The sequence below is a fragment of the Salmo salar genome, chromosome 11 (assembly GCF_965601325.2).
Source record: "Salmo salar chromosome 11, fSalSal1, whole genome shotgun sequence".
Lineage (NCBI taxonomy): Eukaryota > Metazoa > Chordata > Actinopteri > Salmoniformes > Salmonidae > Salmo > Salmo salar.
In genome coordinates, this window is record NC_138301.1 from 10,531,098 (window position 1) to 10,548,562 (window position 17,465).

Here is a 17,465-nt window from a genome sequence, read left to right on the forward strand (position 1 = left end):
GAGACATAGTTGTTTTGGTTCAGTCTCTCTTTAAATGCATACATGTAGTAAGTTAAATTGCCACTGTACATTTCAACAAAAGCAGAGACTTAACAAACATTTATTAAGAAGAAACACGAAACAACCAATAGTCAAAATTCTGAGAGTTTATTTAAAGTGGTTGATTTTTTTTCTGTTCCAAGGGTTTGTGTAATAATAATGACAGTAATTACAAAAATGAGAGTACAGATGAACTGTGCGAAGGTGTGTGCATGTGTGTTTGCAAAAATATGAACACAGCAGTTCACTCAAAATCGCCTGACGCCTTTTGAAGTATATATATTATAAAACGAATTGTTTTAACAATACCACTATTATCTTTACAAAGACAATGACTGCATTCTTATGAGCATTCAAGCTCAGCTTTGTATTGTACATGAAACACGTTGAGCTGACAGTCCTCAGTTTACTAGAAAAATAGTTGATTTGTATCTCTCTACTTTTACTAATTGGCACACACAATTGAAATCCACTCATCAATTCTGTTAGTAATACTAATTGGTAGTCAAGAGAAAGCTATAACAATCACAACAATATAAGATGAACATTTTGAATTAAAAAAAAACTCAAGCATATTAAATGATCTACTGGTTAAGAAACAATCTCAAACAAGGAGCTTTGTCTTGACTCCAGTTGAACTAATGTAAAGGAAAAAAATACAACAAACTCTGGAAAATGTTGCACATCACAAGGTTTAGGTAGAACACTGGTGAGGTCAAAGTATTTGTTTCTTGCATAATACAGCATGTCCAGAACTGGAATCTTACTAACATTATGGAAATATCAGAACACAAGCAGGCTAAGTTGCCAGGCCACCGACAGCTGGAAATATGTGAAAAGAATTGTGTTTGTCTACATTTGTGGGATATTTGGTCAATATTCAGAGACATTTAGCATTTGTTATACTGTATTTGAAGGAAAGGCCCATTTGACATCTCATAATTCACTTGTGCATATTATGTTTGTTGAAAAAGAAAAGGATATTGCGTAATAAAATCAAACCAATCACTTGTTCAATGTAGACTCATCCACCTTTTTAGTTCTCCTTCCCTCTTCCCTTCTTTCCTGTGGGAAGACAATCAAAAATGATCAAACAATAGGGTCAATTCATCATAGAGTCCTTGCTCAATATGACATACTCATTTGTGGATAGGAATGTTACTTTATTACATTACTTAAATGTCTACTTCTTACCTTTGGCCTTTGTCTTGGTCTTTGCGGGGCATGGCTTAGACACCTTGATGGTGGGTTGGCACTCTGCGTTGTACAGGGCCTTTTTCAGGGTTCCAGACCGGTTCTTGGATCCAGTAGCTGTGTCACACTCACCCCAGCTGCCAAACTTATACTTGCAGTCAGCTGAAATGGCACAGGTCAGAAGGAAAAACCATTGAGTGTCAGGAACACACCACCATAGAACTTGCCTGGCTACCCAGACTCCTTGCTCTGGCCAAACGCTACGCCCACATACGTTCGTTTCTTCCCCGCATTGAGTCTGGATCTGAGTACCTCCCCGACCCGTCACCGAATGCAAACACATTCGGGCCGTCTGATTGGTCCAGAAACCGATGGTTTGGGCCAGAGCCAGAACACACGTGGGTAAAGCGATGGTTTGAAAATTCGTCATTGGCTTTGATACTCTGATTGGTTAGAGACGATCCAAATGCTGATGACTTTGCTTTGCACAACACCCCTCGTCCCAACAAACAACTTCAATGATGGCAGTCTCAGAATAAAGTATGTCGTGAACGACAGAGCAGCGGAAGAATTTAGCGTAAGTCGTCAGGCTATCATAGAACAGTCTGAACATAATATCTTCTAAAGAATTTGTTCTATCGTTTTTTTGCGGTTATGTCAATTACTAGGTATTTACTAAGAAATGACATGATACAATTCTAATTATGTAGTAATAAGCTATGAATGACATGTTTGCTATATTTTTGATTGACTGATCACCACTTTACACTTTGAGAAATGATATGGCATATCAAGGGAAATGGAATCATCTATCAAATGTATAATTTCTACCGCCGAACTCCTTCTTCCAGTTGCAAGGCACTTTGCATTTCAGTTTCCTCATCTGGTCGTTGCAGGTGCCCTCTCTGACACCGACTCCACAGTCTCCGTTGTTGGGCACACAGCTGCCATAGCGCCACTCAGCACAGTCAGAGGCACCACCCTTGGCCCCTTTCCCCTTCTCTGTGAAACAAAAATAGCAAGACGACAGAAATAATATCAGCAATATTACAATTAGTCGTTAGTAAGGACATGTTTCCAACTGAGGCTTTATGAACCTCATGAAAGGTGCAACTGCCATGCTAATTCTACAACTGTGCATGGCAAATTAAAGCAGTACATAGCAAATCCCTTACCTTTCTTGTTTTTACCTGCTTCAGTGGTGACTATCATCAAGGCCACCAGAAGCACCACAACTGTTGAGAACAAACCTCGCATACTGGAGAGAAAAGTAAAAAAAGAGGGAAAAGAAGAAAAAAAAACATGCCATTACAATTGTGGCACTAGAAATAACATTGCCATTATGTAGGTTATATTGTGTGTCCTTTGAGGTGACATCTGCTGTTCCAGAGGTCAAGCTGGTGTTCCTCTGGTGTGTATCTATAATCGAGATGAGAGTTGAAAGAGCACGATCAAGGTTCAAATATTGATCGTTACCAGCTATATCAAACTAATTTACAATGAGTGGTTCTGTACTTTAGAGGTTAAAGGTGAATAAGGGATTATGGTCAAAGAGTAAAACGCATCATGTTATACAAAATTCATTACATTAAACAGTATTAAAGCTTGACACTCGAGCCTGTGAGAGTGAGAACTGGGAAAATACATGTGAGAGGGCTGAAATATTGTATAGATTTTTTTTCTATGATCTCATGACTCAACTTAGGAACACAACCAGCAATGAGGATCAATGGGTCATGAGCTACCCACTCCACCCTTTCACTTCCCCTTACACAAAACAACACGTTTTCCAACATGAACACCAAACAAAATACAACATTTTATTTTGTGACAAGCAGTGCCAGGAATATGTTAGAAAACATAAATCTACAGTTGAAGTCAGAAGTTTACATACAACTTAGCCAAATACATTAGAACTCAGTTTTTCACAATTCCTGACATTTAATCCTAGTAAAAATTCCCTGTTTTAGGTCAGCTAGGATCACCACTTTATTTTAAGAATGTGAAATGTCAGAATAATAGTAGAGAGGATTATTTATTCCAGCTTGTATTTCTTTCATCACATTCCCAGTGGGTCAGAAGTTTACATACACTCAATTAGTATTTGGTAGCATTGCCTTTAAATTGTTTAACTTGGGTCAAACATTTTGGGTAGCCTTCCATAAGCTTCCCACAATAAGTTGGCTGAATTTTGGCCCATTCAACTGAGTCAGGTTTGTAGGCCTCCATGCTCGCACACACTTTTTCAGTTCGGCCCACACATTTTTCTATGGGATTGAGGTCAGGGCTTTGTGATGGCCACTCCAATACCTTGACTTTGTTGTCCTTAAGCCATTTTGCCACAACTTTGGAAGTATGCTTGGGGTCATTGTCCATTTGGAAGACCCATTTGTGACCAAGCTATAACTTCCTGGCTGATGTCTTGAGATGTTGCTTCAATATATCCACATCATTTAACATCCTCATGATGCCATCTACTTTGTGAAGTGCACCAGTCCCTCCTGCAGCAAAGCACCCCCACAACATGATGCTGCCACCCCCGTGCTTCACGGTTGGGATGGTGTTCTTCGGCTTGCAAGCCTCCCCCTTTTTCCTCCAAACATAATGATGGTCATTATGGCCAAACAGTTCCATTTTTGTTTCATCAGACCAGAGGACATTTCTCCAAAAAGTACGATATTTGTCCCCATGTGCAGTTGCAAACCGTAGTCTGGCTTTTTTATGGGGGTTTTGGAGCAGCGGCTTCTTCCTTGCTGAGCGGCCTTTCAGGTTATGTCGATATAGGACTCGTTTTACTGTGGATATAGATACTTTTGTACCTGTTTCCTCCAGCATCTTCACAAGGTCCTTTGCTATTGTTCTGGGATTGATTCGCACTCTTCGCACCAAAGTATGTTCATCTCTAGCAGACAGAACGCGTCTCCTTCCTGAGCGGTATGACGGCTGCGTGGTCCCATGGTGTTTATACTTGCGTACTATTGTTTGTACAGATGAATGTGGTACCTTTAAGAATTTGGAAATTGCTCCCAAGGATGAACCAGATTGCTCCCAAGGTCTTGGCTGATTTCTTTTGATTTTCCCATGATGTCAAGCAAAGAGGCACTGAGTTTGAAGGCAGGCTTTGAAATACATCCACCCGGGACACCTCCAATTGACTCAAATGACGTCAATTAGCCAATCAGAGGCTTCTAAAGCCATGACATAATTTTCTGGCATTTTCCAAGCTGTTTAAAGGCACAGTCAACTTAGTGTACGTAAACTTCTGACCATCTGGAATTGTGATACAGTGAATTATAAGTGAAATATTCTGTCTGTAAACAATTGTTGGAAAAATTACTTGTGTCATGCACAAAGTAGATGTCCTAACCGACATGCCAAAACTATAGTTTGTTAACAAGAAATTTGTGGAGTGGTTAAAAACCGAGTTTTAATAACTCCAACCTAAGTGTATGTTAACTTCCAACTTCAACTGTATCTATGTTGATGACACATTGAACACAATTCATGTCATCTTATTGTCACAATGGTGCTTCCCATCTTTGTGTATCCTGGTCATTGCAGACCTTTTAAAGCTGAAATCCGTAAAGGGTGAAACTGTCAAATCCATTTGGGCTATTACAACAACAAAGTTACTTCAAACAAGGAACATTGTTTTTTTTTACTAGAACATCGTTGCACATGCAATAGAACACCAGAATATTTAATGAGAATTGTTCTACCACACTGCCTTACGCTCCTCTGTTTCATCAACAAAACAATAAAATACATCGCTGCAAGCAGCAATGGCCGGGGTTCAGCTAGGGGCCCACTGTGCCACCATCAGTAAAAATTTGACACATAGCCCTAAGACGAGTTACTTCGGTGCTGTTTACTACGCTTGCCAAATATCAGAACTCAAAATCAAATTGATCATGCAATACAATATTATTTTTATGTATTTTGGACCATTTTTAACGTCTTCTTCTCCTGAACCGCTGGACCGATCGGGACCAAATTTGGTATATAGCATTTATGGATGCAAGACTAGCTGAAACAATATGGCCGCAATGAGCCAATAAGCTTGCATGAATGTTTTTTCCTGTCCAACAGTACCACAAAGTGTCCAAATTCAACCATACTTTACAGGTTAGCTAGGCTGGTCATGTTGTTTGAGGTATGTTTCTGGAAACCCTTAAAAACAAAGGCACTGGGGCAAACAGTGGCAATGTTTCCCCTTTACAGATGTCAGGTTTAATAGTTCAAAAGAAGAGGGCAGCAACTCCCAGATAAAAATAGCCGTCTATTTCTGAAATGTATGGATGTCTATAAGGGATCCTCCTATCCTGTCAAGTTCTGAGTTTCTATTTATTCTCTGACTTAATTGAGTTAATGTCTATTCTTTCTGCCAACAGTCCCAGAGCTAGCAGCAGGGGATGGACGGCAGCACCAGATCGCCATGGTGAAGGCTAACCCACCTGCTGGGAGGTGATAGGGGCTGCCCTGACAGGGAGTGCTCGATGGAAGAGGCTTGGTTTGAAGCCATTCTTCTGTGGGACACAGGGGAACTGCATGTCTCTGTCTGGGTTAGAAGAGCTCAGAGATGTGCCGGGACAAACAGGTCTTGTATTAGTTTGAAGAACACCCACAAAGAGTAACTCAAGAATCTGATTTAAATAACCCAAAACAAGGTTGCCTATAATACCAAATCCTTGATTTTGTGGTGGGAATCTAAAAGTATTTCACGCTTTCCCTTCAAAAGATTAGCGGCCTCGTTCAATCAATCTGCTTCCTAGGGTAATAAAAACAGGAACATTCCTTCCCGTTATGCAAAGAAGTGTTTGGAATATTCTGAAGTTCATTTCTGTGACATACAATCAACATTCAAGGCACAAGATGAGTGTTTTCTGTGCCATAGCCTGTTGGTTATGATTAATTAGGACACATCATTAACGACTGGCAAAATGCACAAATCCTTCTAGTGTCCTAGTGGAACACAAACAAAGAAGACATTGAGAACAGAGAATTGAGATCACACAGCAGCAGGGAACTAAGATGTCACATTCTGGGCTGTTCACAATATGTCATGTGGATGTTACAATGCATCCTCCTACAACACCAACTAAGATGCCAACTGAGCAAACCAAAATTGGTTCTGCGAAAGTTCCCAGAACATTTGTTAGGTTGTGGCAAATGTTCTCATAATACAACAACTGTCCAGTTGTGCTGATGATTATCCAATGTTTGTGTGAAACATTTGCTTCATGTTGCAAGAACATTCCCAGAACAAATTTCATCTGTTCTTTAATGGTTCCCAGAATGTTTCATATGTTGTGGGAACAGTCTGATGGGGAAATTGTGGGGACATGACAAAAGATCTGTTCCCAAAACGCAAAAACTGTCCACTTTTGTGGATGATTATGCAATGTTTATTTTAGAATGCAAAAAACATTCACCTGATGTTATGCATTTTTTATGTCCTTTAAAAGTCCCTAAAACATTTATTTAGGCAATGGGAATATTGTGGGGATATGACACGACAGGTTCCCAAAACACAAAATCTGTCCAGTTTTGATGACATTTTTACAATGTTTGTATCAGGGTGCACAAAACATTCCCACAATGTTCACAGAATTATCAAATTAAGTTTTGAACAGTCCATAGAGATTTCTTTCCTGTGTTAGTGTTATCTTAATGTTGAGGAAGTTAGCAATCCATGCAGAAACACATGGCAATTATTTGGAATCACATAACAACTTATTAGACATTTATTGTACAAACAGTTTAACCATATTTTTTGATAGTCACAAGCAGGGATCAAACCTGGCCTTTGGAGTGTTATCCCTGGAATGAATCCACTGTGCCACTGCGATGTGACTAATACAAATATAAAGCTGTTTACACCCTTAGTCTGATTTCCAGGTTGTGGTCTTTGTCTTTGCAAAAGACAGGATAACAAAAATCGGGATAACAAAATCGGAAAAATAAGTATTCTCTATTATTTATTTCTCTACCAATCTTCTTCATGTTGTAAAGTTGGGATGTTTTGACTTTTATTTTTCCGGCAAACTTGATTTTAGAATTCATGTTCAATTGTTGCCTGGCAGATTGCGGTGAGGTGTACATAGATGTGCATATGTCCTAAGACATATAGCCAAAGTTTGGATCTTAATTTAAGGATCCACTAGAAACATGAACTTCTTTGGGATAGGGGGCAGTATTTTGACGTCCGGATGAAAAGCATGACCAAAGTAAAATGCCTGCTTCTCAGGCCCAGAAGCTAGGATATGCATAGATAGAAAACACTCTAAAGTTTCTAAAACTGTTAAAATAATGTCTGTGAATATAAAAGAACTGAAATGGCAGGCGAAACCCCGAGGACAAACCATCAAAAATAAAATAAAAATCAGCATACCACTAATTTCAATGCCTGGCACTTTTATAATAGGGCGAAACCGTCCCTGATTGCAGTTCCTAGGGCTTTCACTAGATGTCAACAGTCTTTAGAAAGAGTTTAAGGCTGGTTTTTGGAAAAATGAGGGAGTAGTTGTAGTTTTTCTAGTGGCTCCCATTTTGGCTGTAGTGTTTCCAAGCGCATGGGTGAGAGAGCACGTTCTTTTTGTTTATCTCCGGTAAAGACAATAACGATTCTCTGTCTTAAATGTTATTGTTTATTTGCGTATTAGGGTACCTAAGGATTGATTATAAACGTTGATTGACTTGTTTGGATAAGTTTATTGGTAACGTTTGGGATTCATTTTGTATGCATTTTGACGGAAGGAAACCGAGTGGATTATTGACTGAAGCACGCCAGCTAAACTGAGTTTTTATGGATATAAAGAAGGAATTTATCGAACAAAAGGATCATTTGTAATGTAACTGGGACATTTTGGAGTGCCAACAGAAGAAGATTTTCAAAGGTAAGGCATATATTATTTCGCTATTTCTGACTTTCATGTCGCAACTCCCTGGTTGAAAATTATTTGTTATGAATTTGTGTGCTGTACGCTGTCCTCAGATAATCGCATGGTTTGCTTTTGCCGTAAAGCCTTTTTGAAATCTGACACCTTGGCTGGATTAACAACAAGTTAAGCTGTATTTTGATGTATTGCACTTGTGATTTCATGAAAGTTTAATATTTACAGTAATTTAATTTGAATTTCGCGCTCTGCAATTTCACCGGCTGTTGGCCACGTGGGATGCTAATGTCCCACCTATCCCAAAGAAGTTATTAAGTACCTGGTGGTGCAGCAAAGTAAGTAGCCTTCAGGGCTTGAAGATGGCAGACTGCATGTTTAAATCTACTTCATTACCATTCTTGAAGATGTGTTAGGACAATACCCTTATAAAATATAATGATGTAAGAAGATTGGAATGCCATTTGTTTGAAAGTTTGGCAACTTCATACAGTAATAATAATGTTACATTACACATCAATATTAGCAGAACATTGCGGCAATGTTTTCAGAACTAATTGCATTATTGTTGAAGTATGTTTTTAGAACAACTTCTATTGCTCCAACGTTTTATTGCTGAAGTATTTTCAGGGAACGTTATTAGACCATCATGTCACACTATATGTATTTTAGACCACTGTGGCTCAGTTGGTAGAGCATGGTGTTTGCAACGCCAGGGTTGTGGGTTCGATTCCCACGGGGGACCAGTACGGAGAAAAAAATGTATGAAATGTATGCATTCACTACTGTAAGTCGCTCTGGATAAGAGCGTCTGCTAAATTACTAAAATGTATTATTCCCTGCTTGTTGTTAAGGGTGTTTTGAATAACATATCCATCAACATTAGCAGAACGTTCCTGTAATCTTTCCTCAGAAGCAGTTCTATTGCTCCCACATTTTGTTTCAGCACTATATCTCAAGCATTGGTAACTAAGGGATCCGTTTGTACAGCACTGTAGATACATACAAACACACAATGTGGCGATGAAGAGTCAGTCACAGTGGTTCTAAGAACATTACCGGAACATGGTGTTATTACATTCCCTGGCAACCTAATGAGAACCTTAGGGGAATGTTCTGTGGTAGTTTTTACAGATGTTGTGAAGAGAATGTGAGGGAATGTTGGGAGAACATTCCAAGGACATAGCCACAGGAAGCAGGGGTGCTGCAGCACCTCCTGATGAATTGAAATAAAAATAAATAAATATATGCTGTATATATGAAAAATAATATATATATATATACAGTACCAGTCAATAGTTAGTACACATTTACTCATACTACATTGTGGAATAATAGTGAAGAAATCAAAACTATGAAATAACACATAGAATCATGTAGTAACCAAAAAAGTGTTAAACAAATATATTTGAGATTTGAGATTCTTCAAAGTAGCCACCCTTTGCCTTGATGACAGCTTTGCACACCCTTGGCATTCTCTCAACCAGCTTCACGCGGTAGTCACCTGGAATGCATGTCAAGTAACATGTGTGCCTAGTTAAAAGTTAATTTGTGGAATTTCTTTCCTTCTTAATGTGTTTGAGCCAATCAGTTGTGTTGTGACAAGGTAGGGGTGGCATACAGAAGATAGCCCTATTTAGTAATAGACCAAGTCCGTATTATGGCAAGAACAGCTCAAATAAGCAAAGAGAAACGACAATCCATCATTACATTAAGACATGAAGGTCAGTCAATCTGGAAAATTTCAAGAACCTTGAAAGTTTCTTCAAGTGCAGTCGCAAAAACCATTAAGCGCTATGATGAAACTGGCTTTGAACAGGACCGCCACAGGACAGTAAGACCCAGAGTTAACTCTGCTGCAGAGGATAAGTTCATTAGAGTTAACTGCACCTCAGATTGCTGCCCAAATAAATGCTTCACAAAGTTCAAGTAACAGACACATCTCAACATCTCAACATCAACTGTTCAGAGGAGACTGCGTGAATCAGGCCTTCATGGTCGAATTGCTGCAAAGAAACCACTACTAAAGGACACCGATAAGAAGAAGAGACTTGCCTGGGCCAAGAAACATGAACAATGGACATTATACCAGTGGAAATCTGTCCTTTGGTCTGATGAGTCCAAATTTGAGATTTTGGAGTGTCTTGGTGAGACGCAGAGTAGGTGAACGGATGATTTCCGCATGTGTGGTTCCCACCGTGAAGCATGGAGGAGGAGGTGTGATGGTGTGGGTGTGCTTTGCTGGTGACACTGTCTGTGATTTATTTAGAATTCAAAGCACACTTAACCAGCATGGCTACCACAGCATTCTGCAGCGATACGTCATCCCATCTGGTTTGCCCTTGGTGGGACTATAATTTGTGAGGAGAGTGATGAGGTGCTGCATCGTGTCAATGTAATGTTTTTATAAAGCCCTTTTTACATCAGTCGATGTCACAAAGTACTATACAGAAAGATGACCTGGCCTCCACAATCACCCGACCTCAACCCAATTGAGATAGTCTGGGATGACTTGGACCGCAGAGTGAAGGAAAAGCAGCCAACAAGTGCTCAGCATATGTGAGAACTCCTTCAAGACTGTTGGAAAAGCATTCCAGGTGAAGCTGCTTGAGAGAATGCCAAGAGTGTGCAAAGCTGTCATCAAGGCAAAGGGAGGCGACTTTGTTTAACACTTTTTTGGTTACTACATGATTCCATATGTGTTATTTCATAGTTTTGATGTCTTCAGTATTATTCTACAATGTAGAACATAGTCAAAATAAAGAAAAACCCTTGAATGAGTAGGTGTGTCCAAACCCCACCCCCCACGTCGACATAGCGGTAATCTTAGATAATGTTCTGTGAAGGTTTCCGGTTTGCTGGGAATTCTAATGCCCGTCGCCCACGCAAATTACTAATATAACAGCAACATTTGTTTCATTGGTTTGTGCCTGAGCCAACATATCCAGAAGATGAGCAGGGATCGCAGCCACATCCGCTCACATTGCAGTACGCTCACATTGAACTTTCGCTGCCTGCGGGCAGCCTTGGATAGAAAGGTCAGCCACAGCTGATGAATCAACAACTCACTGGAAAAGTCTGATCCATTAGAGGTTATCACCTCTCTGAACCTCTGGCCTCGTACTGTGTGAGGCAGAATGCCATAAGTGGCAGCCATCCACACACTACTGAAAGGGAGTTGGTCTACTGGAGAATCTACCAAGGCACTATCATTTTAGCAGGCAACTTTACAATTGGCTTCTGAAAGTGTTGTTTCTTTACTTGACTGCTCATCAAAAGGACTGCGAATGAAAGCGATACACAATGGCCAGGACAGCCGGCCCTCTGGCACATACACTTACTGCTCCTCTTCAAGCCAATTGATCAAATATTCTGTTGACCCAGTAAATCTGTATTCTGTCCTCAAAAACAGTAATTAATTGTTGATGGCCAGTGAGCATAACTAAACACTCCAAGCAACCAGAAATCTCTGGAAACTCCCCATTCTCAACTCCCACCACTCACTGAATCTCAATCTTTTTGTATCACTTGAAAGAATTATAGAGTTCCATTTTCAAGTAAAAGCTGGCTTGTTTTTTCCGCACCAGCTAGCAGTTCCAATGACATTCTTCCCCTGGTCATAAATGTCGAGGGGCTACTCCAGGCAACACTTTTGTCTTTGATGAAACAACACCCAGCAGGCCTCGTCTAACCCACTGAGCCTTGCCAAGGGTGAGGCCCGGAGCGCCCTCAAAATCTTTTATCGTTCTTTACGAATGCAGACACCCTGTATCAAAACAGAGCCTTTTCCTGGTCTCCTTTCACTCCATTCTAAAGGGCCACTAGACAGATATCCCATGCAGGGTCTTTGTTCCACACATCTGAATGTGAACTTAGCATACTGGGAGAAAGGTCATCTTAAAATACCACAGCTTACTAGAGCAAGCATGCACAATAATTTGCAAATCAAATAGTCAAATTGGATCAGATACCGTAACGATCATATTTCGATTGACTCAAATGGTGCTTCCTCTTGCCAATAATCTAATAATGGTCCTAGACCACTGTGATCAAATAGATAACATTAGATTTACTAGATCAGTTCTACAACGAAACAATAACAACAACACATGGAAAGCAGGACTACACTGAACCTGAACAGCATAAAGAGTAAAAGTCACTCTTGTTTTTACTGCAAAGCAGCATTCCTCGTCTTCTCAGAAAAGTCACTGACCGCAAAAAGAGGATGGAATGCCCACTAAGAGAGAAGCTGCGGGGTAGAGGGTCACTCTAAAGAAAGACAGTTAACAAAAGACCCAGAATGTCCTGGCCTACTTCAGGAAGGAACACTTAGTGGCCAACAAATGGCTGAATCACATGCTTTATTTGATCAAACATACAAAATATAGGTGGATTCTGGCCGTCAAGGACAAATAGTGCAAGGACAAAATGATTCACGTTATTGACTCAAATAGTACGAGTGTACTTTATCGACTATAACTTCATTGTCGACGGCTAAACATCCTCCCTGCCGTCAGTGACGTGAAAATAGGATCCTTTCTAGTTGAGGCATGGCAGTCATGACAAAATGGCTTATTCTCTAAAAGAGACAGTGGTCTACTTTACTTCCCATTCCTTCCTATCTCAACATAACCAATGGCATACTCCATCATACCCATGAGCAGTGAGAGAATAGTAGAGGGGCCACGCACCCACAAATCTCTACTGAAATCAGGTTGAATGGTGCATTTGAAGCTGTTTTCTCTCCACTGATTATCTGTGCCATTGCCTCAAGGTCCATCTGCCAAGCTCACAGAAGCTCTAAAGCCCCATGCTACCCCTCCTCCATTTCTAAAAACCTAACCCTGAGGCACTAGCTGTATCTAGCTTGCCCAAGAACTTTCTAAAAGAGACACAAAAAAAAATACAACTGGGGAAAAAAAACAATGATGGCAACAGACTGAGGACTATCTTTTTCCCCATTTCATCTCTCTAAGGTTATGTCGCTTTGATCGTTGTCTCGGACTGCAAATCATCTTTTGCAGCCTCTTACACAGCCCCTACTTTGGGTCAGGGGGGAGAAAGCAAATGATAGGCGGGGCAGCCATAAATTGTGGTCAGGTAAAAAGTTCCTGGGCAGTGAAACACAAAAAAAGGAGAACAACTCTTGAGTGGAGTGGATAGCAGAGAATACAAGTACTTGAGGTTAGAGTGGATTTCAATGTTCTTATTGTTGAGGTGGGAGATATTTACATTTACTTTGATTTGAGTCATTTAGCAGAAGCTTTTATCCATAGCCACTTACAGTTAATAAAATCATAAAAACCATTCATTGGCTCAAACAGAAAGCAAAAGATTTCTGGAACATGAACACAATTCAAATTGTGGAATAAATGGTTATGCTTTACTTTAAGATGAACAAAGACATGTAGAGGTACACTTTCAAACTATGTAGCTCAAAATAGTTACAGTAATGAGACCACCCCCCCCCCCCCCCCCTCCCCACACACACACATACATACTGATCATCAACACTAGAATGTGTCACCCCTGAGGACGTTGTCACACAGTGCAAAATATAGCTGACATAATTACAAAGTTATTAAACTCAAAGCAAAGCCGTTATTACAACAAAACGTAATTTGGCCACAAATTATTCAGAGCCCTAAACAGAACCGCGTGCAATGTTGTAGAATTAAAAAAAGTTCGTTCAATCGTTGACATCATATGTAAGATTCAATTAAACGTTGTTGATTCAACGAAAGTTTATGCCAATACGCAGTGCCACTGCGCTTTTTGCGCAAATCGCGTGTTTGGGACAAAAGTTGTGTGTTCATTCCTGGCAAAAGTTATGAATCTATGCAGTAAAGCCAACACATGGTGCATAAATGATTTAAAGACCATAAAACTAAAAATAACTAAATAAAGAAACATACACACAAATATGTCATCCCAAGAAAAATGACTCCAATTGAGAAATTACACACGACAAGTCAGTTATTCCCCAGAGCATTCCGATGATGGAGACTATATATTTTAACTATTAAAAGTGAGTAATAATCATCTTGATTTGGGTGATACAAAGTAACATCATTTTATCGCTATACATTTGGACAAATACACATATAACTTACTTGTTTCTTGGATCGTACTTCTTGGCGAGAGTTTATGGTCTTACTTTGAGCCACAATAGATTTTTTACAGTCCTCTATTACCTCTAGCCCGGCCCGCTTGCTCTTATTTGTCGCCCTCCTCTTTGTTTCTCAAAAACTAGTTTGAGCTGGTAACATTAGGGACACATTAAATTAACCACCTCGTGACATCACCAGCCCACGTGATGATTACGGGTCAAGAGACGCGTAACCCCAACCTCTGTGCACCGCTAGTCTAGGACACTAACTTTTTGAAGTTTTATTTTTGTGAATCCCACGATTTATTATTTCGCAGTCATTATTCTAGTGTTTTTGTTGCTACAAGTCTTTTTTATGCCTGCAAAAAAAACAAAAAAAACATTGATTACTATATTAAATACCCATTCCAATTTGACCACCAGACATTATGACAGAGAAAGGAAAGCAGAATGACATGCTCAGACTACCTACTATAGACAGATAATATTATTCTATGGTGCCTACAGAATGCCTAGGGATGTAATGCATCACAAATGTACCACAGTAAATGCATCACCACCACCACAGTAAATGATTTACAGGAGGACAGGAGGGATTGAACAATCATTAGACCTAGAATTCTTGGCCATTCCTGGCCACCTGTTATTATGTACCCAGAGAGCTTGTTGTCACACAACAGCTGCCATTAGATAGGGACCCTGGATAAGAGCCATTTATAAACACCATGTGTAAGCCAGAGGAGGCTGGTGGGAGGAGCTATAGGAGGACAGCTCATTGTAAAGTGTAATGGAGTGGTGTCAAACACACCAAACATATGGAAACCACATGTTTTGACCATGTATTCAATTTCAGCCATATACAATGAGTCCGTCCTCCGGTAGCTCCTCCCACCAGCCTCCTCTGGTGTAAGCATATGCTCGACCATACGGCAGAGTAACAGTGTGGTGCCTAGATAGGCTGACAGTGTTTTACCAGACATCACCACATTTTCAAGAACTAGATGACTGTACAACTTATACAGTATATGTCTACATGTTATCTAGTATCAATGTACAGTATATCCAAGATGACTCTGTGACCTCAGGCCGTGTGATTGGGTAATCCCAGGAGGGCAGGGGAGGTGAGTCAGGGCCACAATAGCGATCCGACCAGAATCTGAACCACAGACAGGGACATTTCCAATTGCCAGTTGCATAGCATGCCAACAATGAGTCAGAGCTAGGTGGAGAAAACAGCTGTTCACTTTCACAAATGGACCAGACTGATAAACACACACCCAATACAACATCCAGAAGTAACTAGTCAGTATCCAATTACAGTATTTAATCACTCCAGACGATGCACTATGAATCAGTTGTGACTAACATGACTCATCATTTTCAAACACATTGCAACACAGATGCATTAACTAGCATTTTTACTTTCCTTCAGACATTCTACATACACAAAATGACAGTTTGTCTCACTGGGTTGGACCATCAAGCCAAGGAAGGGGACTCCATTCTTTTCTGGTTGGTGCAGGACAAGACATTATAAGGAAACAAGATAACCTGGTATTAGTCAGTCTACAGTAACAATCATCACCTGCAGTCACCTGAGGTAGATGATAAGAATGAATATGATCTCATAAAAAAAATTTGGGTTATTAAAGAGTGCACTTTTACTGACAGGATGAATAAAATCAACACTCACAAGAAAGTAATCACAATAAATACAGCTGTTTAAGTAACAACCTTTATTCTTTTTTCCCTCCAAGCAGACAATAACAAAAACCATCAGCCAATAGAAACAAATACACAGATTGATATCGTCAACATTGCACACCAGTCTGTCCATCACATTTTGGTCACTATATCAAGTGAGAAACAAACAAAAATGTTTTAATAAAGAAAAATGCATATTGCACAGTTCTCTCTATTTTTTAAGAATTGTGATAGATACTCTTGCCCTGAATTGCACAGCAACTCAAAATAAAGCACAGATAATATATATATATATATAAACTACCATTCCTTGTTATACTGTAGCTCCTTTAAAAATTAAGTTGTCTGACCCCATTCAGTCACTGTAAGCCCCATGCCTGCCTGCATTGCACTCATTCTAGTGTTTTTGTAGCTACAAGTATTTTTTTATGCTTGCAAATAAAAAAATAAAAACATTGTAAAGAGCACTTTCACTTGTATGTAATTCAAAGACTGTGGATTTCTACTGAAACTTTAAGAATATAGTACTATTAAAATCAGTGGACCTACGGAAATTATGATGGGAGAGGGTGCTCTTTGCAGTAATCGACATGGAAAGTGGGAACATACCGCATCTTTAGATTAGTATATAAAATATGTTGGGGAATTTGTGTCATTTCAAACAGAACTTAAATTTCTGTTGAAGGTTAAGTCAATTGGCGATAACACCTACAGTATGGGAAGTGTTGTCTTGCACACACCATAACAAGACAGAGCTCATGTCACATGAAATGGTGTCTGGTAATAATAGCCATGTATTTCCTGTTCAACGTGAACTATGGGTAAAGGCAGTACACAAAGCTAAGGTGACAAGGTGAGATGTTGAAATGGTTGAGTTAATGTACAGAAAACTACATGACAACAGCAAAACTCATTATGGAGCGATGGACTTCCCAAAAAATATCTTTGCAAGTGCCAGCAAGTCTCTGGGCTAGATTCAAATCTGTATACGCACAATCGCACACAACTTACGTAAGGCTGAGGCTATTCAACTCAATTTCAAGAGGTCACTTTGTACTACATAAGCTGTTTCGCCTTTCCTCTGCTGTTAAAATATTTTCTGATGAAACTGGTACAAGATGGTAGATCATAGACGATAGAAAGGCACCTTTCACTGGGATATCAAAAGAGGCATGATTATTAATAAATGTGTCTTAGGTGATGTCAAGATTAATCATGAGCAGTCTTACTTATTCAACAAGTGTCTCTGACTTTTAGAAGGTAAAATGTTTGAGCAATTTTTTCCTCAGTATATTTTGGCTTGTTTAATTCCAGTGGTAGGTTTGGACACAGTGCATTCAGAAAGTACTCACAGTACTCAGACCCCTTATTCAGACTTTTCACACATTTTGTTATGTTACAGCCTTATTCTAAAATTGATTATTTTTTCTAATCAATCTACATACAATACCCCATAATGATGAAACAAAAACATTTTTGCAGATGTATTCAAATTAAAAAACTGAAATACCTTATTTACATAAGTA

General features: G+C 39.5%; 1 protein-coding gene across 1 annotated transcript; it reads right to left on the reverse strand.

Annotated features, from left to right (window-relative positions):
- Positions 1–131: 131 nt before the first annotated feature.
- On the reverse strand, positions 132–14,419 carry mdka (midkine a). Its single transcript, XM_014126408.3, has 5 exons — positions 14,240–14,419; positions 2,409–2,491; positions 2,065–2,235; positions 1,234–1,395; positions 132–1,104 (listed from the first exon to the last, which is right to left on the reverse strand). Exons 2-5 carry the CDS (start codon positions 2,488–2,490, stop codon positions 1,076–1,078), a joined length of 444 nt encoding a protein of 147 aa, XP_013981883.1. The 5' UTR covers position 2,491; positions 14,240–14,419; the 3' UTR covers positions 132–1,075.
- Positions 14,420–17,465: the final 3,046 nt, after the last annotated feature.